At 38.3% G+C, this 25,865-nt stretch overlaps 2 protein-coding genes across 21 annotated transcripts in view; one reads left to right on the forward strand and one right to left on the reverse strand.

Moving 5' to 3' along the window:
* Positions 1-5,991, reverse strand: part of LOC144313090 (uncharacterized) — a 51,546-nt gene extending 45,555 nt beyond the window's left edge. The window contains 2 exon segments of the mRNA XM_077896407.1: positions 4,030-4,176; positions 5,468-5,991. Coding sequence (XP_077752533.1) covers positions 4,030-4,034 — 5 coding nt within the window. The 5' untranslated portion in view covers positions 4,035-4,176; positions 5,468-5,991.
* ZNF570 (zinc finger protein 570) overlaps positions 1-25,865 on the forward strand; it is a 131,499-nt gene that overhangs the window by 92,418 nt on the left and 13,216 nt on the right. For 2 of the 20 annotated variants that reach the window (XM_077903398.1, XM_077903634.1), the window contains exons 3-6: positions 6,715-6,850; positions 14,478-14,561; positions 17,496-17,622; positions 17,950-18,045. In XM_077903398.1, coding sequence (XP_077759524.1) covers positions 6,803-6,850; positions 14,478-14,561; positions 17,496-17,622; positions 17,950-18,045 — 355 coding nt within the window. In that variant the 5' untranslated portion in view covers positions 6,715-6,802. The other 18 variants (XM_077903491.1, XM_077903321.1, XM_077903690.1 and 15 more) reach the window with 18 other exon arrangements.

Consider the following 25,865-nt stretch of genomic DNA (forward strand, 5'->3'; position numbering starts at 1 on the left):
TATACATACATTAAGCATATTTGCTCATATTAAAAAATGGATTATAACCCCCCAAATACTAAAAAATTTTTAAAAGTTACTAGTAAGAGTAAAGAGAAACAAGATGGTAGAGGCACACATAGAATATAAACAAGACTCCTCTGCCTTTTCTGACCACAATACTATGAAACTAGAAGTCGACTACAAGAAAAAATTCTGGAAAGACCAAAAATACATAGAGGTTAAATAAACAACATGCTACTAAACAATGAATGGGTCAACCAGGAAACCAAAGAATAAATTAAAAAAAACACAAGGAAACAAATGGAAATGAAAACATGACAGTTCGAAACCTCTGGGATGCAGCAAAAACAATCCTAAGAGGGAAGTATATAGCAATACAGGCCTACCTTAAGAGGCAAGAAAAATCTCAAACAACCAACCTAACCTTATACCTAAAGGAGCTAGAAAAAGAACAACACAAAGCTTAAAAGCAGTAGAAAGAAGGAAATACTAAAGAGTAGAGCAAAAATAAGTGACACAGAAACTAAAAAAAACAATAGAACAGATCAATGAAACCAGGAGCTATTTCTTTGAAAAAAATTAAAAAATTGATACTCCTCTAGCCAGACTTATCGGGGGAAAAAGAGAAACAACTTGAATAAATAAAATCACAAATAAGAGAGGAGAAATAACAACTATACAAATGAAAACATGGATAGATAGATGAGCAAATAAAATATTCAAAAATTAAGTCAAAGTAAACTGGGTATGTCTAAATTTTTAAAATTGGAAATAGCAATATGAACTCATGAAGTCCATTCTGTTAAGAATAGATTTCTTGCTACAAAATTAATGAACACTGAAAACATGCCAAGTAAAGGAAGCCAGTCACAAAAGACGACATATTCTATGATTTCATTTATATGAAATGTCTGGAATGGGCAAGTTTGTAGAGACAGAAAGTTGATTAGTGGTTGATTAAATTGGGATGAGGGAGGGGAATAGAAGATTGACTGTGGATGGGTATTTCTTTTAGTAGGGACAAAAATGCTCTAAAATTGTATTATGGTAATGGGTATATTTGTGAATATTTTTTTAAACATTGAATTGTACAACTTAAATGAATAAAATATAACAAACTGTTGTTAATAAATAAAGAGGGGGTGCCTGGGTGATTCAGTTGGTTGCGTGTCCAACTCTTGCTTTCAGCTCAGGTCATGATCTCAGGGTGGTGGAATCAAGCTCCAAGTCAGGCTCTGTGCTCAGCAGAGTCTGCTTGTCCTTCTCCCTCTGTTGCTCCCCCACCCTCTCTAAAGTAAATAAATAAAATCTTGAAAAAAATCCTTAAAAATGAATAAAAAGAACATATTTCCTAGCTTGGTCCACCAAGAAAAAAAAAAGTCTAGAAACAATGACCATGTCAGTAACAATAAGCACTATAACTGTGGTCTCAAAATATCATTTCCCAATAAAAGGAATTAGGGCACCATAAAGAAATGCTTGATTCCATGCCTAGGGGCAGGAAATGTTCAAAATGATCTTGGGCCAATACCAAAAATGTAGGACGCTCTCAAAGACTTCTAGAGATGTGTTAAAAAGACTTAGAAGGCATCTCAAAGAGGTAACTAAAGATGGGAAAATTTGAGCTTCGCAAAGCAAATAACCACAATGGTTTGAATCATACCAAATATGTTAAAATCTATGCGTATAACAGTAAAATAATAACTCACTGGGAAATGCTAAAGTACCAATTCAATAGCCTGAAAACCTATGAAGGAAAAGAATTAATTTATTCTGCCTTTCCTGTAAAAACTTTCCTCAAGGTAACCAAAGAGTTAATGACAGAAATTTTTTCTTTGGAAAAATATTCCAGTTGGTAAATGAAGAAGGAATGTAGAACTCAAATACCATCATTTTGTAACCTCTACTGAGATACAGCTGATAATCTTCTATGTTTTCTTAAACTGGTATGATGGTAAAAAGAGGGATTTTTCTATTTTGAAAACATTTGGCAACTAAAGGGAAAAATATCCTCCGATCTTTCCACCTTACTTCCTCTAGTATTTCAACCCAACAATTCTTCAACCCTATCAGGAACTTCCATTCCTTCATTCTACCAATTTTCCACTGTCACTCACCTCTTTCTTATCCTGACTTTTCTACTTACTGGCCTAAAATTCACAATCAATATAATTAATTCCTGCCAACTTAGATACCTTTGCCTCTCACATTATTCTTAATTAGTTCATGAAACCAACACTCTGGTTAAATTTAACTCCATCTTCCCCTCCATTTCCCTCCTTCTTCCATTTTTTAAAAATTTTTATTTATTTATGATAGTCACACACACAGAGAGAGAGAGAGAGGCAGAGACATCGGCAGAGGGAGAAGCAGGCTCCATGCACCGGGAGCTCGACGTGGGATTCGATCGCAGGTCTCCAGGATTGCGCCCCGGGCCAAAGGCAGGCGCTAAACCGCTGCGCCACCCAGGGATCCCCTTCCATTTTTTTTTTTTTTTTAAAGATTTTATTCATTTCACGGGAGACACAGAGAGGGCCAGAGACACAGGCAGAGGGAGAACAGGCCCCATGCAGGGAGCCCGATGTGGGACTCAATCCCAGGACTCCAGGACCATGCCCTTGGCCAAAGGCAGGCACTAAACTGCTGAGCCACCTAGGGATCCCCTCTCTTTCATTTAAAGAAAAACTTGAAAAGTTGTCTATACTTGATATCTCCAATTTTTTTCCTTCATTTCTCTCTTTAGCCCATATTCCACTGAAACTGCTCTTCAGGGTCACCAATGACTTTCACGTTGCAAGTCACCATTTCTTTCTCAGTCCTCATTTTGTTTGGCCTATCAGCAGCACTGACACAGTTCTTATTAACACACATTTTTCCTTTGGTTTCCAGAATATCAAACTCACCTAGCTTCCCTCCCGCCATTCTAGTTAGTCCCTGTCAGTTCTTTTTGCTGGTTCCTCATTTCCCAGACTTTGTTGGAGTGACCCAGAGATTAAGTCCTTTACCTCTACCTTTTTCTATTTACCCTACCCTCTAACTGATTTCCTTCAGTCCATTTGCTTTAAATATCATCTATATACTGATAATTCTCAAATTTATGTCTTCAGCCTAGATCTTAGATCCTTCTTTTGAACTTCAGACCCATATATCCCACTGCCAACTTAATTATCTTCACTTGAATGTCTAATGGGCATCTCATGCTTCATATACTATATTCCAAACTGAAATCTCACCATCTCCCTATCCCCCAAGTGAGTTTTTCTTACTTTCTTTCCTTTCTCAGTTAACAGTAACTTCATTCTTCAAGTTGCTCAGATTAAAAAATACTGCATCATCTTGTCACACATGTCTACTCCACATCAGTCTGTCAGCAAACTATACTAGTTTTATCTTTAAATTATATCTAACACATGATGACTTCTCACTATTTTTACTACTCTGGTCCAGGTCACTGACATCTTTTCCCTAGATTACTGTAATGGTTTCCTAATTGGTCTCTCTGCTTCTGCCTTTGACCCTTATTCCATCTTTTCTCCTCCTGTAGTTCTCTTATCAGAGCAGCCAAAGTGATCCTCTTACACTGTAAGCAGGTAATATCACTCCCATGATCAAAACTCTCCAACAGCTTCCCACCTCTTTCATAGTGAAAACCAAAATTATAATATGGCTCATAAGATCCAACCTGATCTGCCCTCCTTTCCTCCACCTACCTTCTCTCATTTCTCACTAGTCTTCTTCTCATTTGCTCTATTTCGGCCACACCAGCCTCTTTGCTATAACAGGAATATTCCCACTTCAGGGCTTTTGTAACTGTTGTTCACACTGCCTGGAATAACTTTTCCTCAATTATATGCATAACTAGCTCCTTTACCTCCTCCAAATCTTTATTATTATCTTTTCAGGATGCCTTCTCTGGTTACCATATCTAAAATTCTAATTTCCTTCTCTAATTCTACATGTCCTTCTGTTTTATTTTTTCTCTTAATATTTTCACTACTGAATATATGTTATATCTAACTTACTCACCTCATTTATTATCTCATCCACGACAATATAAGTACCATGACAGCAGTTTCTCCTGTTTCAACACTATATCCGAAACATCTAGAGTTGTTCCTATCACACAGACAGCATTCAACAAGTGATGTGTTGATAAATGAATACCTGAAGAATCTAGAAAATAAATGTGAAAATGGAATCCCGCTTTAGAAAAATATTTTAGAAAATACATAGTTCACACACAACATATATTTTTAAATGCATGACCAGTAGTAACCAAACAACTGCAAATTAAAGAAATTTTACATCTATGAAGTTACAAAGATTACAGATAGTAGATAACCATTGTTATCAATGGTGTATGAAAACAGGCAACCTTATACTATGCCGATAATACTGTAAATTATTGGAACCTTACAGGAGAATAATTGGATAAACTTAGGGAGTCTTTAATAAGTACACATTTTGACCTATCCACCTTTAGGAGCTTGCCGCCCCCCCCCCCAAAATTAGGAAAGTGCCCTATAACACGACACCTAGTTGCTGATAAACACACTGCTTATAATGGCAAGAAGTTGGAAAAAACAAATTACCCATCAACAGGGGTAAATATATGCAAATATATATAGCATGAAAAACTTTAAAATGATGATATAAATCTACAGTTGTTTAAATAGAAAAATGTTGTGTATTGTTAAATGACAAAGGTAGGTGACATAACTGTATTTTTGGTATAATACCAATTTCCAAGCCATCATGCACCTATGTATTCATATATGAATGCATGCGTATGTATTCACAGGAAGGTGAAAAGATGGGAAGTAAATTTTGATAGTTGCTGGCAAAATTATGAACGATTTTTGTTTTCTTTGAGCTTCTCCGTATTTTGCGATTTGGGGTGGGTAGTCGGGAGGGGCAAGGAGCATGAAGTTAGTATGCACACAAAACAACGTGGCCAATTACACAAAAATAAAATTCAAGATAAATAAATAAATACTAAAGTATTGGGGCTATTGTATCTCTCATTAAAACCTATTTCCAATCACCACAAAGCAAAGAAACGAAGCCCTCGTACAAACAGTCGCACAAATCTACACACACACAACCGTGCTCTACCTTCTATCCACGGAGTTTCTCATTCACTCGCGAGCCCACATCACGCACGTTCGCATCCACGCTCCTCCCGAGACATAAAAGGAAAAGGATTGTGCACATCCACACAATCGGCTTGCACACACGTTCTCACGGCCACACTCAGTCACAGACACACGTCCGGCACACAGTCCCATCGCGCCACACGCACAGTCCTCCACGCGCCGCTCCCCCGGCCTCAGGGAAGCTCCGGCACCGACACAGCCCTGCGGGCATCCTCCCCCAACAACACAGGCACCGGGTCCGCAGGCCCCTACTCGCGAGCAGCACAAAGGGTCCCGGACTCAGAGCTCGCGGCCTCCCGAAGACTCACCCGCGAGCCCGCGGACACAGGCCCAGTTCCACACCTCCACGCCGCCCAAGTGGCGCAGCGGGTGCCGGCCGGGTCTGAAGAACCTCTAAGGTCAGCGCCGGCAGCGGCTGAGGGCAGCACGAGCCTCGGTCCGTTAGACGCCGCACAACACTTCCCAGAGGCCCCCGCGGCTGGCGGGGGCGGGTCGGCTTTCCTGCCGGCGAGTAGCGGGAATCATCCACCGCTGCGAGCAAGGGCTCCCAGGGCTGCCGAGGAGGTTCAGCTGAGTCCTGCTGGAGCTGCTTCAGGTGAGCCCGGCACTCCCCTCGGAAACCAGGAGCACAACTTGGTGCTGAGAAGAATCTGAAAAGGTTCGCAACTTTTCGGCTACAGACTACATTTCCCAGAGGCCTTCACGGCCGAGTCTATTTTTCTGCAAAAAGAATCTTCCTCGGTATGGGTTGGTTGGGTCTCCCGGGGTTATGGTACATGATCCGTGAAGGAAGCACTGCTGAGTCGGTTTAGTTCCGTCTGGTCCGAGGCCCACCCGGATTTCAGGGTGAAAGTGGGGAAAAAAAATCAGGGGTCCGGGGGCGGCAGGACCGGCCCGGCTAGCTTGAGCCTCAGGCTCCTGGCGGCAGTCAGAAAAGAGGAGTGGCCTTGTGTGACCGTGTGTGGGAGATACCGGCCGTGGAACTTGGGGTAGGGTGTCTATGGAGTCGGGAGACTCTGAGGTCCAGGGACTTTGGGGGTCGTGCGAGTTCACGACCCCTTGTGTGAGACTAGGGTCACGTTGTATGTTCTATGTGACCCTTTGATTCCGACCCTGCAAGTTTTTTCAGAGACAGTGTGCTTGTGTTAATTCTTTGTGTGTTTCTGATTTTCTGACTGGCCTCTGTTACAATACTGAAACGTAACGGTGACGCCAATAAACCACAGTCACCAAGACATGAAATGGGAGGAATTTGGGAGGTTTGTGAATCCATATGACAGAAAAACCCATGCTTTTTAATTCTGCGTTACTTCACAATGGGTGTGTGTCATATGGACAAAGGTGATACTCGTAATATAGAAGAGTATTGTAAAAGAGGGCAAAGACAGTTGAGCCATCAAATGCAAGGTCATGTCTGGAATCCTAAGCAGCCACGACATCGGGAGTGAAAAGTGTACGGGAGAAAATAGAGAAATAACCAGGAGCAAAAACCTAAAAATCTAGCAAACCAGACTATGTCACTTCTGCCCTAAAGATCTCATTCTTTTTTTTCCAGCATTTCATTGGGTTTGGCTCCGACTTCAGAAGAATTAATCAACAATGACAGTTGAATTCTCTGCCATAATTTTGCAGTAGAGACAAAAATGGAGAAAATGTCTGTGAAAACACTAGCCCAATGCTTTTCTGCTATGGTATGTTGACAAAGAACAAAATGCTGAAAACTAGGGCACCCCTGGTGGCTCAGCGGTTTAGCGCCGCCTTCGGCCCAGGGCCTGATCCTGGAGACTTGGGATCGAGTCCTGCGTTGGGTTCCCTGCGTGGAGCCTGCTTCTCCCTCCGCCTGCTTCTCCGCCTCTCTCTCTCTCTCTCTCTCTCTCTCTCGCTGTCTCTCATGAATAAATAAAATACTTTTTTTTAAAATGCTGCAGACTACAGCATGCTAAATATTAGGAACTTGTGGTTTTTGAAGGTGTCAGAGAGGCTTCTGACTCATAACCTTACCATGAAACTATGTGAAGGCCACATGACTAGGTTACGACTAGGATCCAGTAGAAGAGAGTCTACTTTTCACTAGATGATAATGGGCACTATTTCAGACTAGTGTGAATCTATGTTTGGGAAAGGACAAGGGATTCCCAAACACTACATAAGAAAGAACCTATCCTCCAAATAAAATTTTTTAAAATTTCTTTATCGTTTGTTTGTTTTTTTTTAAGGATTTATCTATTTATTCATTCAGAGAGAGCGAAGAGAGAGGCAGAGACACAGGCAGAGGGAGAAGCAGGCTCCATGCAGGAAGCCCGATGTGGGGCTCGATCCTGGGTCTCCAGGATCACACCCCGGGCTGCAGGCGGCGCTAAACCGCTGCGCCACCGGGGCTGCCCCAAATAAATTTTTTTTAAAGATTCATTCATTCATTCATTCATTCATTCTTGAGACACACAGAGAGGCCGGCAGACACAGGCAGAGGGAGAAGCAGGCTCTGTGTGGGGAACCGACTGCTGGACTCAATCCCAGGACCCCTGGATGAGCCCTGAGCCAAAGGCAGACGCTCAACCACTGAGCCACCCAGGCATCCCTCCTCCAAATAAGTTTTGTTTGTCTTTTGTCTCTACCAATAGTAATTTTTTTTCTGTCTACTGTAAGAATTACTTTTGTTTATCATTTTGTTAAGAGATGATAAAAGAACAGAGTTGGTTGTTCTATGTACAGCTTCCTGATTTTTTTATACTTGTAAATTTGTCTATTTCTCCTTGTATTTTCTGTGAAGTTTGTTTTACATATTTTGAAATTCTCCTATTGGATGATACATATATCTTAAGTTGTGATAACTTTCTGTTGGATTAATCCAAGAAGCTATTATGGAATTTACTCTTTATTTATAATTGCTTTTTTGTCTTAGTCTATTCTGATATTACTATAGTTTCACCATCCTTCTTTTGGTTAGTGCATGGTTTATCTCTTTCCACCTGTTTGTTTTTAACCTGTTTTATTTTTAAAGTGTGTCTGTTATTAAACAGCATTATTTTAAATATAAATAATGACAATCTTACTCTTTATTTTGACATATTTAGTAAACTTATATTTAATGTAGTTGGGTTTTGGTCTGCCACTTTAGAATTTTTTTTGGCCTAGCTTTTTTTTAATTTGATATAATTCTAGATATGCATGCAGTTGTAAGAAATAATTCAAGAGATCCTGTGTGCCCTTTACCCACTTTCTCCCAACAGTAACATTTTCCAAAACTGTATATAATATCACAACCTGGATATTGACATTGATACAGTCATGATTTAGAATATTTCAGTCATCACAAAGATAATGTGTCCTTTTGTAGCCACACCCACTTCCTTTTTCCTCACAGCCCCTTCTTTAAGGCCAGGTAACCCTAATCTGTTCTCCCATCTCCATAATTTTACCTTTCAAGAATATTTGATAAATGGAATGATAAAATATGTAAGTTAGGCATTGGGTTTTCATGCAGCTTAGTTCCCTGGAGATTCATATATGTTATTACATGTGTAAGTAATTCATTACTTTTTATTGCTGAATAGTATTCCATGTAGATGTACTATGTTTAGTCAGTCACTCATTGAAGGACATGAGATGTTTCCAACTTTTGGCCATTATAACTAAGCTGCTGTATACATTCATGTATAGTTTTGTATGTGAACATAAATTTTCATTTCTTTTAGGTAAACACCTAGGAAAGGTTTTAGAAGGAATTTGTCAATTTATACCAAAAACAGAAATGAAAAAAAAGAAACCTATCTGGAATTTTGATTGAGATTGTGTTGAAAATACAGATAAAAAAAAAAAAAGAAAATACAGATGAATTTGGGAAGAACTGACATCTCAGAATGGTGAATCTTGTAACCCATGAACACAATATATACCCATTTATTTAGTTCTTCTTTCTTTTTTCTCAGTAATATTTTATAGTTTTTGACAGAAAGGTAATGAAATCTTTTGTTAGATTTACCCCTAAGTATTTCAGAGTTTTTGATGCTGTTTTAAAGTACATTATAAAAATTCAATTTTCAGTTGTTCCTTGCCAGTTATAGAAATACAGTTGATTTTTGTACATTGATCTTGTAGTCTGTAACTTTGCTAAAGCCGCTTAGTGTGTCTACTAGAACTTTGGACGTTCCATTGGATTTCCTACAGAGATGATCATGTCACTTGTGAAAAAAAGACATTGGTAGCTATTCCTAGCTGCTAAGAATAGTGATACCCATTTCTTTTCCAATCTGCAGGTACCACCCACAAAATTATGGTTGGGATGTTGAGATTGATGATAGCACACACACACATACACCAAGAGGGTATGAAAAGTTTTATCACTCACATAATGAAGCTTCCTAGGAAAAGCAGGGCAGGCTTCCCAGGAAAGTCTGTAATTGGTTTGGAAAAGCAAGGAAAGGAAATTGGCAGGAAGATTTTATGGTGGAAGCTTGTGTGGTTTAAATCTGCAAGTGTCATAGGAGGGAAAACCTGAGCTTGTGGGGCACAAGAGAAAAGAGGAGGAGTGAGGCTTAAAAGCCAGGAGGGGGCAGCCGGTGTGGCTCAGCGGTTTAGCACTGCCTTTAACCCAGGGTGTGGTCCTGGAGAGCCAAGATTGAGTGAGGTTTCACCACTCCTGGTGCTGCTTGTGTGCTCTTGTGGTGCACACCTGGTGAAGCAGCAGCTGAGGAGGCTCCAGACCTCACTGCAGCTGGCAAACAGCCCACGGAAGGAGTCAAGACTGAGAACAATGATCCTATTCATTTGGAGGTGGCAGAACAGGATGGTCCTGTGGTGCAGATTTGAGATTAAGAGGACATACAATACTTAGTAATCTAACAAAAGCCTGTTGTGAACAATAGAATTTGTTAATGAGGTGAATTAGATTCTGATTTGACAGGCAGCCAATGAAACACTCATCTGTACAGCTGAAAATGGGGGATTAAGATACAGTTGATGTGTTCAAGCCACAGACAGGAGGTACCTACTAAAAAGGGATCTGCTACATTACTCCAGAACTCTGCTCCTCCAGACAAAGAAGACCTTCTCAATTAGAAAAATGCAATTTGGTTCCACCCCACCACATCTTAACTATCACGGTATGGTTTTCTGTAGTCTTTCCTTTTCCTCTTCCCCATTCTTTTACCGTACATAAAGTAACTGGTGTATGTGCATGAGCATACTGCTTAAAAAAAAAAAAAACCTAAATGACTGGTGGTATGTTTTAATTAACATCAAATGGAGTTGGAATGGGGAAAAATACTGGTTCTGTGAAAACACCCTCTTTCCGTTAGTGGTATACTCATTCAGCTTTTATCTTTATATTCTCTAAGTTATTTTGCTCTGTTTAACAAAAACAAAAATCCTTGTGTACCGTGTTTGGATAATTTTATTGTTTTTCATTTATCATTGTTAAACCAACAATTTTACAACTTCCTTATACATAGCTGTTACATGTAAGGCAATCTGTCTTTAAGTTAGGGTAAATTACTCTAAAAGAAATGAATCCTAGATAGTTTTCTCCCATATCAAGTGTCTTGTTTAAATTCGTAAGTTTTTTTTTTTTAGAGCTATGAGCAAACATCAAAAAAATGGAATTAGACTCATTACATTGTCAAATATGTATGCTGTTTATTTTCTTTTCACGATTTCACTGGCAAAAACTTTTAATACAACATTGTATCTGATCTTAGAGGGAAAATATTCAATTGTTTTGTTAGGTGAAATGGTAGCTGAAAATGAAGGCTAGATGGCCTTCATTTAGGAAGGTTACTTCATATTCTCATAAGTGTATTTATTCGAGAATGGATGCTGATTTTTGTCAAATGCTTTTTCTGCATCTATTGAGATGATAATATTGATTTTTTTCTTTTAGTTCATTAATATGCTGAATTACACTGGGAATCAAATCTTTTTTTTTTTAAGATTTTATTTATTTATTCATGAGAGATACAGAGAGAGAGAGAGAGAGAGAGAGAGAGAGGCAGAGACACAGGCAGAGGGAGAAGCAGGCTCCATGCAGGGAGCCCAACGTGGGACTCGATCCTGGGTCTCCAGGATAATGCCCTGGGCCAAAGGCAGCGCCACACCGCTGGGCCACCCAGGCTGCCTTGGGCTTCAAATCTTAAACCAATCTTAGCTTCCTGGGATAGACACCACCTGGCCATTGTGCATTATCATTCTAACAAATCGTTGGATTCAGTTTGCTAAAGTTTTATTAACAAGTTCATGAGGAATGTTGGTCTGTAGTTTTTTGGGGGTAATATTTTGGCTAGATAACTCCTAGAGTGGGAAGATTTTCCCTCTTTTTTAGTATCCTGAAGGAGTATACATAGAATTATCATTTTTTCCTTAAATGCTTAAGAGAATTTTAAATGTTTACTAGAAATTAAAATGAAATAGAAATGTGTAATAGAATTTTTCAGTGAAGCTACCTGGGACTGGTATTTCTTTCTCTCTTTTTTTTTTTTTTTTTTTGTAGGAAGGTTTTTAATTACAAATACAATTTATTTAAATAGAAGGCTATTCAGGTTAACCCCCTGCTCCTGCATATGCTCTCTCTCTCAAATGAATACATCTTAAAAAAAAAAAAAAAAAAAAAAAAAAGAATGTAGGAAACTTACTGTAGTTTATTTCCATTTACTTCTCCTGGCCTTTGTGCTATTGTTATCATAAGATTTGCATATATATCCAAAGCTACATTGTTTTGTTTAAACAGTAATTTAGGGATCCCTGGGTGGCGCAGCAGTTTAGCGCCTGCCTTTGGCCCAAGGCGCGATCCTGGAGACCAAGGATCGAATCCCGAATCCCACGTCGGGCTCCCGGTGCATGGAGCCTGCTTCTCCCTCTGCCTATGTCTCTGCCTCTCTCTCTCTCTCTGTGTGGCTATCATAAATAAAAAAAATTAAAAATAAACAGTAATTTATCCTTTAGTGAGATTTACTTAATAAAAAGTTCTTACATATTTACCCTGTAGTTACCATGTCTGATGCTCTTTATTCCCTTGTGTAGGTCCAGACTTCTATTTGTTATTCAATTATACATATATTTAGCCTCTGGAGGTTGCCTTTCTGCTCAGTAGTATTCTATTCGCGATTTTTAAAAGTTTATTTTGTCTGTGTATATCCCAGCACCCTGAAGAGCATCTGGCACACAGTAGGTTCTTTCTAATCAGATATCACAAGCCATCCACATGCATTAGACTAGTCCTCAGAATCTGTCACACACACTATCCTATTACACTCCTACTCCACTCTTACCAGTGTCTTTTCTATTGTAACACATTTTCACAGGTAACATCACAAATGTCACACAATAACATTCTTACACATGGTCAAAGAAAACCAGCATGCCCACCCTAACACCCAGAGTTTTACAGAGAAACAATGACAGAATCATGCACCAACTCACAAAATTACAGTCAGGGGACAGAACTTGTGGGGAGACAATAAATAAAACTTAAGGGCAGCCCTGGTGGCGCAGCGGTTTGGCGCCGCCTGCAGCCCGGGGTGTGGTCCTGGAGACCTGGAATGGAGTCCCACGTCCGGCTCCCTGCGTGGAGCCTGCTTCTCCCTCTGCCTGTGTCTCTGCCTCTCTCTCTGTGTGTCTCTTTGAATAAGTAAATAAAATCTTTAAGAAAACTTAAAATATAAACACTGTTGTTCTAAGGGAGTATAGATCAGATGAAGGCGGTCAGAGAGGTGTGATAGAAGGCCTTTTTGGAGATGTGACATTTGTATCTGAAAGGACAGGATAAAGGAACTTTGCAGATACCCAGCAGAAGAGCTATTTTAGGAAGGGGGCACACATTCACAGCCACAATCACCAAATCAGAAATACAAGAACCGTATGCAAAGGGTGACATTCTACGCTGACTCCTCCTCTCGGCTCTTCAAGGTAACTCACTCCCCAAGCAAAAAAACGCTCCAGGGAAGGCGGGACTGGGTGGAAGTATAATGCACCTGCGCACTCTCCTCTCTGTTCCACACTTTTTCGGGTACCCCAGCTCAATTGTAGGAGCTCGCCTCTCGCCCCGTTTGTGTGGACGCACAAACACGAACCGCTCCCCCTGCGGCTACTCGGTGCCCTAAATTCTCTGCCCCGTTACAAAGGGAGGTGGACCAAGCACCTGTGCCCGAGCACTTCAATCTCAATCCGTCTAGTTGACGCTCGACCTCGTTTCTCTGGCGGACCCCGTCTCGGAGGTGAGATTGGGGCTTCCTCTGTAAGGCCGGCGTGGGAGGACCTTGGGCGGAGGGGGCGGTGTTACGAGCCCCCAGCGGAGTCGCGCCAGTGCAGTCGGACTCTGCGGCGCCGCTTTTTCTGATCAGGACTACATTTCCCAGTGGCCCCCGCGAGCACTGGGCCGGCGGCCCCTTTGTGTCCTCCGGAGGCCCAGTCGCTCCTTTCCCGGCCCGCAGGGGTGGGTTCCCATTAGACTCTTGGGGCTGGAGGTGGGCCGGAGTAGATTGCCCGAGCCTTCGGGGCGGGGACGGGATCTTCCCGCAGTTCACTTCTGCAGGTAGGGAAAGGGCTGAGGAGTGGCCTGTGGGTCCCCCGGACGTCGGTTCCCGGGGCCCTCGGTTTGACTCCAGGTGCGAGACGGTGGTTGGTTGTCACAGAGTGTGAGACTGTCATCCGGGGTGCCTGTGCACGTCCTGTCTGTGACTGGGTGCGAGCGAGTCGATGGTTGGTGCTACAGTGTGAGACGGAGTGGGGGTGGGAGGGTATTGTGTCCCCGTTGTTCCAGTACCCTCGGCCTCTTTGTGACTGGGGTTGTGTGAGTGAACGTGGGTTGTGATAGCCTAGTGTTTGAGACTTGGGGCTACGGAAGAGTGTGACGGTGTGAAACTGCCCACACACCCGGGGCCGCGGGTTGTTGTGTGTGCGAGACAGTGGTTGGTACTGTAGTTTTATTTAAGAGTGAGTATGTGGGGGGACTAGTGAGACTGTGTGCCACCAATATCTTTTGAAGCTGGTGGTGCCAAGTTTCAGAACCACTAGTCTGTTGGAGAGGAGAAAGACTGTGGAGTCAAGAAGACCTTTGTTTGATCTTGGTACTGTTATTCATTGATTGTGTGTCTTTATGCAAATGATTAGATTCCTTGGAGTCCTTATCTGTAAAAATCTATTGCTAAAATAATAAATTAGGAAGTGATTTAGGCATGGGTTAAATTGTATGCAAACAAATTTCTTAGGTCTCCAGTATGCTTTCTCTCTATTGGAAGGAAGGGTGCAAGAGGAGGGAAGAGAAACTGAAAAATTATAGGCTGGTGTTTCTAGATGCTGCAAGAAAATCCTAGTTTTTCATCTCAGTCATCTAAGGACACTGCCATTTCCCACGAGAAGAGCCAAGAGGAGGAAAGAATGGCTGTTGGACTTCTTAAAGCCATGTACCAGGTGAGTTGATGTCTCTATTTCCTGAAATATTTTCAAACCAAGCAGACATTAACTTTGCTTTTGCTGATACTTTTCTGGGTCGCTAATCATGTCACTTAAAACACTCCAGTAGTTGATTCCTACCTCATTCAGAATAAATGCTGAAGTCCTTGCCTTAGCCTACAAGGCCAAACATAATCTGGTCCCTGCCTATCTTTCTGAGCTCACCTAATCACTCTGTTTGTAACTCACTCACTCAGTTCTAGGCACGCTAGCTTCCTTATAGTGAGCTGAGTACATTCTTAACTCATAGCCTTGTACTTGCTCTTCCCTCTGTCTGGAATGCTGTTCCCCAAGATACAGACTAACTTCTTCATTATAATCTCTATCCAAATGTTCAGATACTCAACAAATTTTTATTGAATACCTGTTAAGAAAGAAGGCTTAGTCCTTGGTCCTCTTCTCTATCTATACTCCCTCGTTTGGTCATCTCATTCTTTCTCCTGACTTTAAATGCCATCTGTGTGCCAGCAACCACTAAATTATATATAGTCCCAGCCTCTCTCCTGAAATTCAAACTTGTACATCCAATTCTCTGCTTAGCATCTTCATTCGGCTGTATAATGATACCTCAAACTCAAACATCTCAAACTTAGTGAAACAAGCCATTGGAAGTTTAGGAGCATAGAAATGACATTATCTAATTCTCATTTAATAGAATCACTCTGGCTGCTATTGAGAATAAACTGAATGAGACAAGGATAGAAACAGGGAAACCAATTAGGAAACTTACATATTTCCCTGTCTCAGATGCTCAAGCTAAAAGTCTTCCATCATGAAGTTCTATTTGTTCTACATTCAAAGTATATTCAGAAGTTGACCACTTTTACTACCAACACAGCAGCCATTCTGGTCCAGACTGTCATCTCTCACCTACATTATTGCTATACTTTCCTAACTTTTCGGTCTACTTGCATCCTACCTCTCTTTTAGTCTATTCTCAACAGAGCAGTCAAGTGATTCTGTTACACATGTCATATTATATGATTCTTCATAGCAGGAATATAAATAATAGAAAGTATAGACAACTGTTTCAAATAATTTAGCTATAAGGGAATAAGAGAAAGGGTGGTGACTGAAGGATAAACTGTGGTCAACAAGGTTTTTTAAAGATGGATGATCTAACAGTTCCATACATTACTCAGTGTTCATCAAGAGATGTGCATTCCTAATCCCCTTCACCTGTTTCATCTATCTGCCCCCCATGTCCCCTCTGGGAACCATCTGTTTGTTCTCTACAGTTAAGAGTCTGTTTTTTGGTTTATCTCTCTTTCCCCCACCCTTTGTTCAATTGCTTTGTTTCTTAAATTCCACATATGAATGAAATAACATGGTATTTGTTTTTCTCTGACTGGCTTATTTTGCTTAGCATAATACCCTCTAGTTTCATCCACATTGTTGCAAATGGCAAGATTTCACTCTTTTTGATGACTAATATGCCATTGTATGTGTGTGTGTGTATATATATATATAGAGAGAGAGAGAGAGAGGTGTCAGATATTTTAAGAGACCATTTGTTAGAAGTCAAATATTTTAAAGTAATAATTTAAGCTCATTATCTTGACATTGGCATTATTTTCATTAACTTTCATTAAAAGAATCATTGAAAAAATGTGTGCCATATGTTAAAAATATTTATACATTTATTATATATATTTACATAAGGTAAGGAAAACATTTTTGGAAGCATATATGGCATATGAACCAAACTCTTAACAGGAACATTTCTGCAACATATAAGGGATATTATTGGTAGGACAGAGTTGAAACTCAAAAACTACATCATATAATTAAATAAGAAAAATTTACTGAGTGTTGTAAAACACTTTAATAATTTTTATTCTGTAGACAGTTTAACTATGACAAAATTGTATCAAGTGCCCAGTAAATGTTTTCTTGCCTTGACAGATTCACCTCTTCTAATTTTGTAAAAAAATTTACACACACATATATATGTGTGTGTGTATGTGTGTGTGTATATATATACATACACACACACAAACATGTATGTTAGTTTTCATCAGCATGTGGTCACATTATAGAAACCTAGAACCCAGCTGAATCACAGATAGCTCCAAGTTTTTAAGAACTTTGCCTAGCCCCTATAGGCAGAAACAATATTCTAAGCAGAACACCCATTTCTTTACACAAAACTTTAAGTATTTTGGATTAAAGTTTTAATAGAATTGATGATTTTCTCTTTTTCGTCTAGCGCAATTTTCAGAGATATAGCAAGCACTGTCTGGTCTCATTTTTCTTTAAGGATTTATTTGAGAGAGCGCATGCGAGTATGTGAATACAGGGAGAGGAGCAAAGGGAAAAGGAGAGAGACTCCCAAGCAGAGCCTGACTTGGGGCCCTGTCTCAGGACCCTGAAATCACAACCTGAGTATAAACCAATAGTGGGACACTTAATTGTGCCACTCAAGCACCCCAGCAGCTTCTGGTCTCATTTTTGATCCTCTCATAGTTTCTTGAACTTGTCAAACCATTCATTCATTAATTCAGTTTCTTCAGCAAATACCTGAATGCCTCATGTGTGCCACATACTATGTGCCACATAGTTCTATAACTAGGGATGTAGCAGTGAGCAAATCAAAAACATACTCTGCCCTCATGAACTTCACAGTTTAGTGAAGGTTGGGAGCAGATGATAATAAAATAATTAAGTGCCATGGAGAAAAATAAAGGAGGGTTAGGGAAATAGGGAACAGAGGAAGAGCTTGCTATTTTTATACAGAATAATCTGACAAGTGTAAAAGGCTTGAGGGGGAACATACTTGACATATTTGATTTGAGGATGTAATATCAGGGAAAGCCCAGTATGCCTGGGGTATAACAAGGTGAATATGTTAAGAGATGAAATTATTTCATTCACTTATTTATTTCATTTCAGGAGTTGGTGACCTTCAGAGATGTGGCTGTAGACTTCTCCCAAGAGGAGTGGGATTGTCTAAATTCTTCTCAAAGGCATCTGTACAGTAATGTGATGTTGGAGAATTATAGAATCTTGGTGTCCTTAGGTAAGAATATCTTGAGTCCTCGCAAAATTGAGCTCCTATTCATAAAGACCTCTTGCTACCACTGTTGTGAATCTTTGGATAGCGTCTTCAGTGCGTGGCCAAATGTCTTTTGCTGTGCAAAGTAATGGTTTAATATTTGTGGAGTTGCTGGGCAACAGATCTATTACTAATCTGTGTTGCAAGCTTTAGCTTTCCTATATTTTGAATATACATCCTTTACACATTTATCTCTGGCTTACTGTAAATTCCCTCTTCCTTGTTGATCAAAGGCTTATGAGTTCTGGGATATCCACAGCATGACCAAATTGTTTCTTTTCATACATGCAGGACTCTGCTTTTCTAAGCCAAGTGTGATATTATTGTTGGAACAAGGGAAAGAGCCCTGGATGGTGAAGAGAGAGCTGGCAAAAGGCTTGTGCTCAGGTGAGTGAAGAGGAAATAGGCAGGCAAAAACCTCTGGAGGTGAAGGCTCAGCTTGTCCCAGAGGTATCACCTCCTTACTCTTCTTTGTTGGCATGTTCTAGGTCTTATTAGAAATGTGGGGTCTTTTACAGTGTTCCCCCAAATTTGTTATTCTTCACTGTGTCTCCCTTAATACTTTGCTTCCTCCTTTCTAAGAACTCATTTATCTATTCTCTGAGTCGCATTCCTTCCCACGTTCATAAGTTTCTTCTAGTCTTTAAAAAATCTTTTCCTGATCTGATAAACTTTTGAGCTGTACAGACAGCTACAACTAAAGTGTCAGGTTCAAGTCTTGACTCTTACATGCAGTAAAATTTGGGGCAAATTACTTAACTTCTCTGTACTTTTATTGTCTGTAAAATGGGATATACTTTTAAAGTGCTTTAACAGTTCCTTTTTCATATTGTGAACTCAGACTGTTAGTTACTATTATTGTAGTAGTAGATCTCCAAATGCCTCATTTTTCTCTTGGTCAGTTCATTCATTCTTTCATTCCTTTCATAAACATTTACTGAATTTTTAAATAGTACATGCAAGATGCTAAGGCGCTACATATTTATAGAAGTTATCAAACAATTGATGGGCTAGTAGCAGACATATAGTATTAGCTATAAATGGCATATGTGAAAAGAAAGCTGACACAAGGAAGTGCAGAGAAAGAGGTGAGAGGCCAAGGAGTCCAGGTAACTGAGAAGGTGATGGTCTCTAACAAAAACACGGGTGAGAAGCTAAAAAATATTTGAGAGAAAAGAAATTAAGAGTTTAGGTTTGTGGCATAGGAAGGATTTTTAGATAGACATAGGAAGCATTGGGCAGCCCAGGTGGCTCAGCAGTTTAGCGCCACTTTCAGCCCAGGGCGTGATCCTGGAGACCTGGGATCGAGTCCCATGTCTGGCTCCCTGCATGAAGTCTGCTCCTCCCTCGGCCTGTGTCTCTGCCTCTCTCTCTCTCTCTCTCATGTCTTTCATGAATAAATAAATAAAATCTTTAAAAAAAAAAAGACATAGGAAGCATTGAGGTAAAATGGAAGACTAAAGTTCAAAAGAAAATGCGAGTCACTGTAAATAGCTCTGTCGATACCACTCTGCAACTCACCCACCCCCAGTACTTTTCTCCAGTATTTTATGTCCTTGTTCAGCTTTTTAAGAACAGTGTTTGATGTGGGACTATAGTGTCAAAGAATATATGGTTAAATTTTATTTATTAATTATTATTAATCATACACATGAATGTATATTAGCATATATACATCATTTAAATAATAATAGAACAAAACCCATGTACCTATCTCTTAGCTTAAGATATAGAATATTGTAAGGTGCCTGGCTGGCCCAGCTGGTAGAACATGCTCCATGTTGGGTATATAGATTACTTTAAAAAAAAAAAAAAAAAAAAAGGCGCAGCATTGGTGGCTCAGCGGTTTAGTGCTGCCTTTGGCCCAGGGTGTGATCCTGGAGACCCGGGATTGAGTCCCACGTCAGGCTCCCTGCATGGAGCCTGTTTCTCCGCCTGTGTCTCTGCCTCTCTCTCTCTCTCTCTGTGTCTCTTGTGGATAAAGAAATAAAATCTTAAAAGAAAAAAAAGAAAGAATAGAAAATTGTCAATGCCATTATGGGCCTTTGAGGGCCCCACCTAAAGATGCACCATTCCCCACCCATGGCTTGTCCCCACCCATTTTTTTTTTTAGTCCCCACCCATTATTGAGGATACCATTATTCTACAATTCTGCTTATTTTTTCTTGACTTTTCTTAATAGTTGTGCCATATACCCTTTAAAAATAGTATATTTGTGTATTTTCAACTTTTTACATGTGAAAATATATGGTGCATGTAATTCTGACTTTTTCTCATTTCAAAATTATATTCCTGAGGGGCACCTGGGTGGCTCAGTTGGTTAAGCATCTGACTCTTGATTTTGGCTCAGTCATGATCTCAAGGTTGTGAGATCGAGCCCTAAGTCGGGCTCTATGATGGGTGTGGTGCCTGCTTGAGATTCTCTCCCTCTGTCCTTCCCCTTTTCTCTCCCTCTCTCTCTCTAAAAAGAATTATATTCCTGAATTATATATATAATATTATATTATATTCCTATATTCATCCATGTTAATTTTAGTAGCTATTTTTTATCTGCTGAAATGTAATGTATTCCACAAACCGCAGTTTGCCTATTGAAGGTCATTTGAGTTGTTTCCATTTTGTGCTATTATAAATGTTAACTGCTGTGAACCTTAAACATGACTGTAGGTGCATATGCTTATATATGGAATATATAATATATAAGCCAGAAATTCACTAGATAATGTTATTTACTTTCCAAAGTGCTTGTATTAACTTACATTTCTTTTTTTCTTTATTAACTTAACATTTCCAACAGCTGTGTATGAGAGTACTCATTGCTCTACACTCAGAAGTGAGAAGTTTAAAATTTTTTTTGCCAATTTGGTGGGTGTGAAATATTATCTTATACTGCCATCACTTGATTACAAAATAAATTAGACATCTTATTTTGTATTTATAATGGCCATTTGGATTTCCTCCTTTGTGAACTGCCTGCTCACAATCTTTTGCTCATTTTGGGGAAGGTTGTCTTCTGTATATATGTTTGTAATTTATATTTTTGATTTGACATTTTGTTTAAAATCTTTTTGTATTCTAAATTCATATAGATAATCTCAAATTGTTTTCTAAAGATTTTGTATTTAGGGCTATAATCCAATCGAAGTTGATTTTTGAGATTGAAGTAAAAATTTAATCTCTGTGCCTTATGGAAAACCAAATGTCCTAGACTTTTTGAAGAAATGAGCTCTTTTTGCTCATTGTTCAGAATGTTATATCTTAATATATTAAGTTATAGTATATATGTGGGTCTGATTTTGAGCTCCATGTCATTGATCTCTTTTTTTCTTATGCCGGCACCACACTGTCTTAATTAAAATACTTCATTGTAAGGCAGAGTATCTGTTAGGGCAAGTCCCTTATACCTTGTTTATTTCTTCATAATTTCTTGTTTGCTTATTAGCCATCTGAATAAAGTTTAGAACCAGCTTATTAGTTTCCACCAGAAAACAACAAAAAAAGCGGTTGGCTTTTGATTGAAATTTACTTATTCTGTATGTCAATTTTATAAATTTTTCTCTTTTTTTTAAAAGATTTATTTATTTATTCATGAGAGACACAGACTGAGAGAGAGAGGCAGAGACATAGGCAGAAGGAGAAGCTGGCTCCCCGGAGGGAGCCGGATGCAGGACTCAATCCCAGATCTGGGGATAATGACCTGAACCAAAGGCAGGTGCTCAACCACTGAGCCACTCAGGCATCCCTATACACTTTTCTGTTTATAATTTTTTTTATTCTGTGGTTTCTCTCTGCATTTACTGAGCTTATAAAACTTTCCTTTAGTATGTTTTATAATTTTCTCCATAAAGGCCATATACATCTTCTGTTAGATTAATTCCTGGGCATCATAGTTTTATTACTTTGTTAAATGTTGTGTATATTTTCTATTTGCTACTCATGTATTGAAATGAACTTAACTTTTATACATTGACCTTATATCCAGTAATGTTGCCATGCTCTCCCATTAATGCTAATAGTTTTTAGATTTCTTTGGATTTTTTTCTCTGGGCAGGCGTATCTGTGAATAATGGTGGTTTCATTTTAAATTCTTAAACCTTTAATTTCTTTTTCCTGTTGCCCTTAGATATTCAGTACAATAGGAACTGAGGTAGTGATAGCAGGCATTCTTTTTTTTTAAGTTATAATTTTAATTCCAGTTAGTTAATGTATTGTGTTATATTAGTTTCAGGTATACTATAGTGATTCAACAATTCCATACATCACCCAGTGCACATCACAAGTGTACTCCTTAATCTCCATCATGTATTTAACCCATCCCCCTTGATAACTCCCTTCCCCTCTGATAACCCTCAGATTTCTGTAATTAAATCTGTTTCTTGGTTTGTCTTTATCTCTTTTCCCCTTTGCTTGTTTGTTTCTTAAATTCCACATACGAGTGCAATCATATGTTGTCTTTCTCTGACATTTTTCACTTAGCATAATACTCTCTAATTCTATCCATGTCATTCCAAATGGCAAAATTTCATTCTTTTTTATGGCTGAATAATATTTAGTGTGTGTATATATATATATATGTGTATATCAATTTAGTGTATTTAGGCTGCTTCCATAATTTGGCAATTGTAAATAATGCTGCTATAAACATAGGGTGGCATGTATCCCTTTGAATGAGTGTTTTTGTATTCTTTAGGTAAATATCCAGTACTGCAATTACTGGATCATAGGGTAGTTCTGTTTTTAACTTTTTGAGTAACCTCCATACTCTTTTCCACAGTGGCTGCACAGTTTGTATTCCTAACAGTTCACGAAGTTTTCTTTTTCTCCACATCTTTGCCAACACCTGTTCTTTCTTGTGCTATTTATTTTAACCATCCTGACAGGTTTGAGAGGTGATATCTCATTGTAATTTCGATTGCCATTTTCCTAATCATGAGTGATGATGAGTATCTTTTTATGTATCTGTTGGTCATCTGTATGTCTTCTTTAGATAAATGTCTGTTCATGTCTTCTGCCCATTTTTTAATTGGATTATTTGTTTTCTGGCTGTTGAATTGTATAAGTTCTTTATATATTTTGGATATTAACTCTTTATCAGATATGTCATTTGCAGATATCTTCTCCCATTCTATAGGTTGCCTTTTAGTTTTCTTGATTGTTTCCTTTGCTGTGCAGAAGCTTTTTATTTTGATGAAGTTCCAATAGTTTATTTTTGTTTTTATTTCCCTTCCCTCAAAGGAGCTATCTAGAAAAATGTTGCTATAGCCAATGTCAGAGAAATTACTATCTGTGTTCTACTCTAGGATTTTTATGGTTTCGAGTCTCACATTTAGGTTTTTAATCTACTTTGAGGATTTTTTTTTGGTATGTGTATGGTGTAAGAAAGTGGTCCAGTTTCATTCTTTTACATGTTGCTGTCCAGTTTTCCCAACTCCATTTGTTGAAGAGACTTTTTTCCATTGGATAGTCTTCCCTGGTTTGTTGAAGATTAATTGACCATATAATTGTGGTTTTATTTCTGGATTTTCTATTCTGTTCCATTGATCTATGTGTCTATTTTTGTGCCGATACCATACTGTTGGTTTTGTTAAAATTTTATTTTTAAGTAATCTCTATACCCAATCTTGAGATCAAGAGTTGCCCACTCCACTGACTAAGCCAGCTTGGGTGGCCCCTGGTATCATATGTTTTGATTATTACAGCTTTGTAATATCACTCAAATCCAGAATTGTGATGCCTGCAGCTTTGCTTTGTTTTTTCAAGATTGCTTTGGCTATTTGGGGTCTTTTGTGGCTCCATATACATTTTAGGATTATCTGCTCTATTTCTGTGAAAAATGCTGTTGTCATTTTGATAGGGATTGCATTAAATATGTAGATTGCTTTGGGCAATGTAGACACTTTAACAGTAGTTCTTCCAGCCCATGGGTATAGATGTTTTTCCATTTCTTCATCTCATCTTCAATTTCTTTCATCAGTGTTTTATAGTTTTTAGAGGACAGTTCCTTCACCTCTTTGGTTAAGTTTATTCCTAGGTATCTTATTATTTTTGGTGCAATTATAAATAGGGTTGTTTTCTTAATTTCACTTTCTGCTCTTTCATTATTGGTATATAAAAATGCAGCATTTCTGTACATTGATTTTGTATCCTGCAATGTCACCGAATTTATTTGTTTTAGCAATTTTTGATGGAGTCTTTTGCATTTTCTATATATAGTGTCAAGTCATCTAATAGTGAAGATTTTACTTCTTCCTTATTGATTTTGATGCCTTTTATTTCATTTTGTTGTATGATGTATGATTTTTGGTCTTAATGACAGTGCCTTCATATTTTGTTATTAATAATTCTGCTATTTAAATGTTTTGGTAGATACCTTTTTATTCCTTTTTGCTAGAGTTTCATTGTGGAAAGATATTGAGTTTTACCAAACATTTTTCTGTCTCTATTGATGATTAGATGGTTTTTAGTTTTTCATCTCTTAATGTGGTGATTTACCTATTACATTTTTAATGTTGAACCGACTTTGTAGTCCTGAGGCAAAACCATCTTTATATCTTTTTTCATTCATGGCTACTTACTGTTTGCTAATATATTGTTTAGGTTTTTTGCACCTATGTTAATCAATGAAGTTGATGTTCAGTTTTCCCTTTGAGTACTCTTGTAAGATTTTGGAATCAAGATACTAGTCTCATAAAATTTATTGATGAGTATTCCTTTTTTTTCTTCCTTAGAATAATTTGTATATAATCAAAATTCTTTGTTTTTTGAATTTTTGATAGAAATTTGTTCATCTTGGCCTGTGATTTTTTTGTGTGTGTGAAAAGAATTTAAACTATTAATTCAATTTGTTATAAGATCCTGTTTTTCCTATAATCATGGAGTTATAGTATTTTTTCTAGGAATTTTTACATCCTATGTAAATATTCAATTTATTAAAGTTCTCCATTATTTTCTCTTATCTAAAGTTGGCAATGTATGTTATTATGACCTCTTTTTTCTTCCAAAAAGGGAGAAAGATTTTTTCCATGCATTTATCGTTTTTGTATTTTCAGACTTTTTTTCCACTTCACTGATCCTCTCTAATTTATCTTTTTAAAAATTTCACGTATTTCTCTTCTTTATTATTTAATTCTTTCTACATTTGTTTAGGCTATTCTATTTTTAACTTTTAAAGTTAGATAATTCATTGTTTTTGAGGATTTTTCTTTTCTGTTATAAGCACTTGACATATTAAGGAATAGGGGTACCTGACTGGCTCACTTGGTAGAACATGTGACTCTTGATCTTGGAGTTGTGAGTTCAAGCCCTACCCTGGGTATAGAGATAACTTAAAAATACAATATTTTTTTTTTGACGACTGTATTAGGAATGTATTCCACATGATTTGATAGGTTGTATTTTTGCTATCATGTATATCTAAGCATTTTCTAATTTCCATTGATTTTCTTTTTCTGGATCCATGAATTACCTGGAATTTTTAGGTTCCAAATTAAAGTATTTTGTTTCTTTAACTGTACTGTGGTTAGAAAATATGGTCTATTTAATTTAAATTCTTTGAAACTTATTTTATGTCTTAGTAGTTAATTTTGGTAAATAATGTGTCCTAGAAAATATTATGTTTCTGGTTGTGCAATATACAGCATTTGATATATGTTCATTGGATTAAGCTCATTATTTTTGCTGATCAAATCTGTGTCTTTATTGATTTAAAAAATCTGAAAAGTCAGTTATCAAAGACATGTTTAAAAACACTGATGGTGTGGGCAGCCCCGGTGGCTCCGCAGTTTAGCGCCACCTACAGCTCAGGGCGTGATCTTGGAGACCCGGGATCAAGTCCCACGTCCTGAGCCCTGCGTGGAACCTGCTTCTCCCCCTGCTTGTGTCTCTGCCTCTCTCTCTGTGTCTCTCATGAATAAATAAATAAAATTTTTAAAAAAACCTCTGATGGTGAATACATAGATTTTTTAAATTTATGACAACAGGTTTTCTATATTTTGGAAGTATTTTATTAGGTCATATATTTTCTGAATTGTTTTATCTTTCTGGTAAATTCTTCCATATATTATTGTTATCTCTTTAAATGATTGTTACCCTCTTTAAACTAGTGATGATTTTTCCCTTAACTATTTTGCTTGATATTAGTATAGCTACCTTAGCCTTCTTTTGTTAGTATTTCCTTAGCATAGTTTTTCTATCCCTTTACTCCGTTA

Source organism: Canis aureus, chromosome 1 (assembly GCF_053574225.1).
Source record: "Canis aureus isolate CA01 chromosome 1, VMU_Caureus_v.1.0, whole genome shotgun sequence".
NCBI lineage: Eukaryota > Metazoa > Chordata > Mammalia > Carnivora > Canidae > Canis > Canis aureus.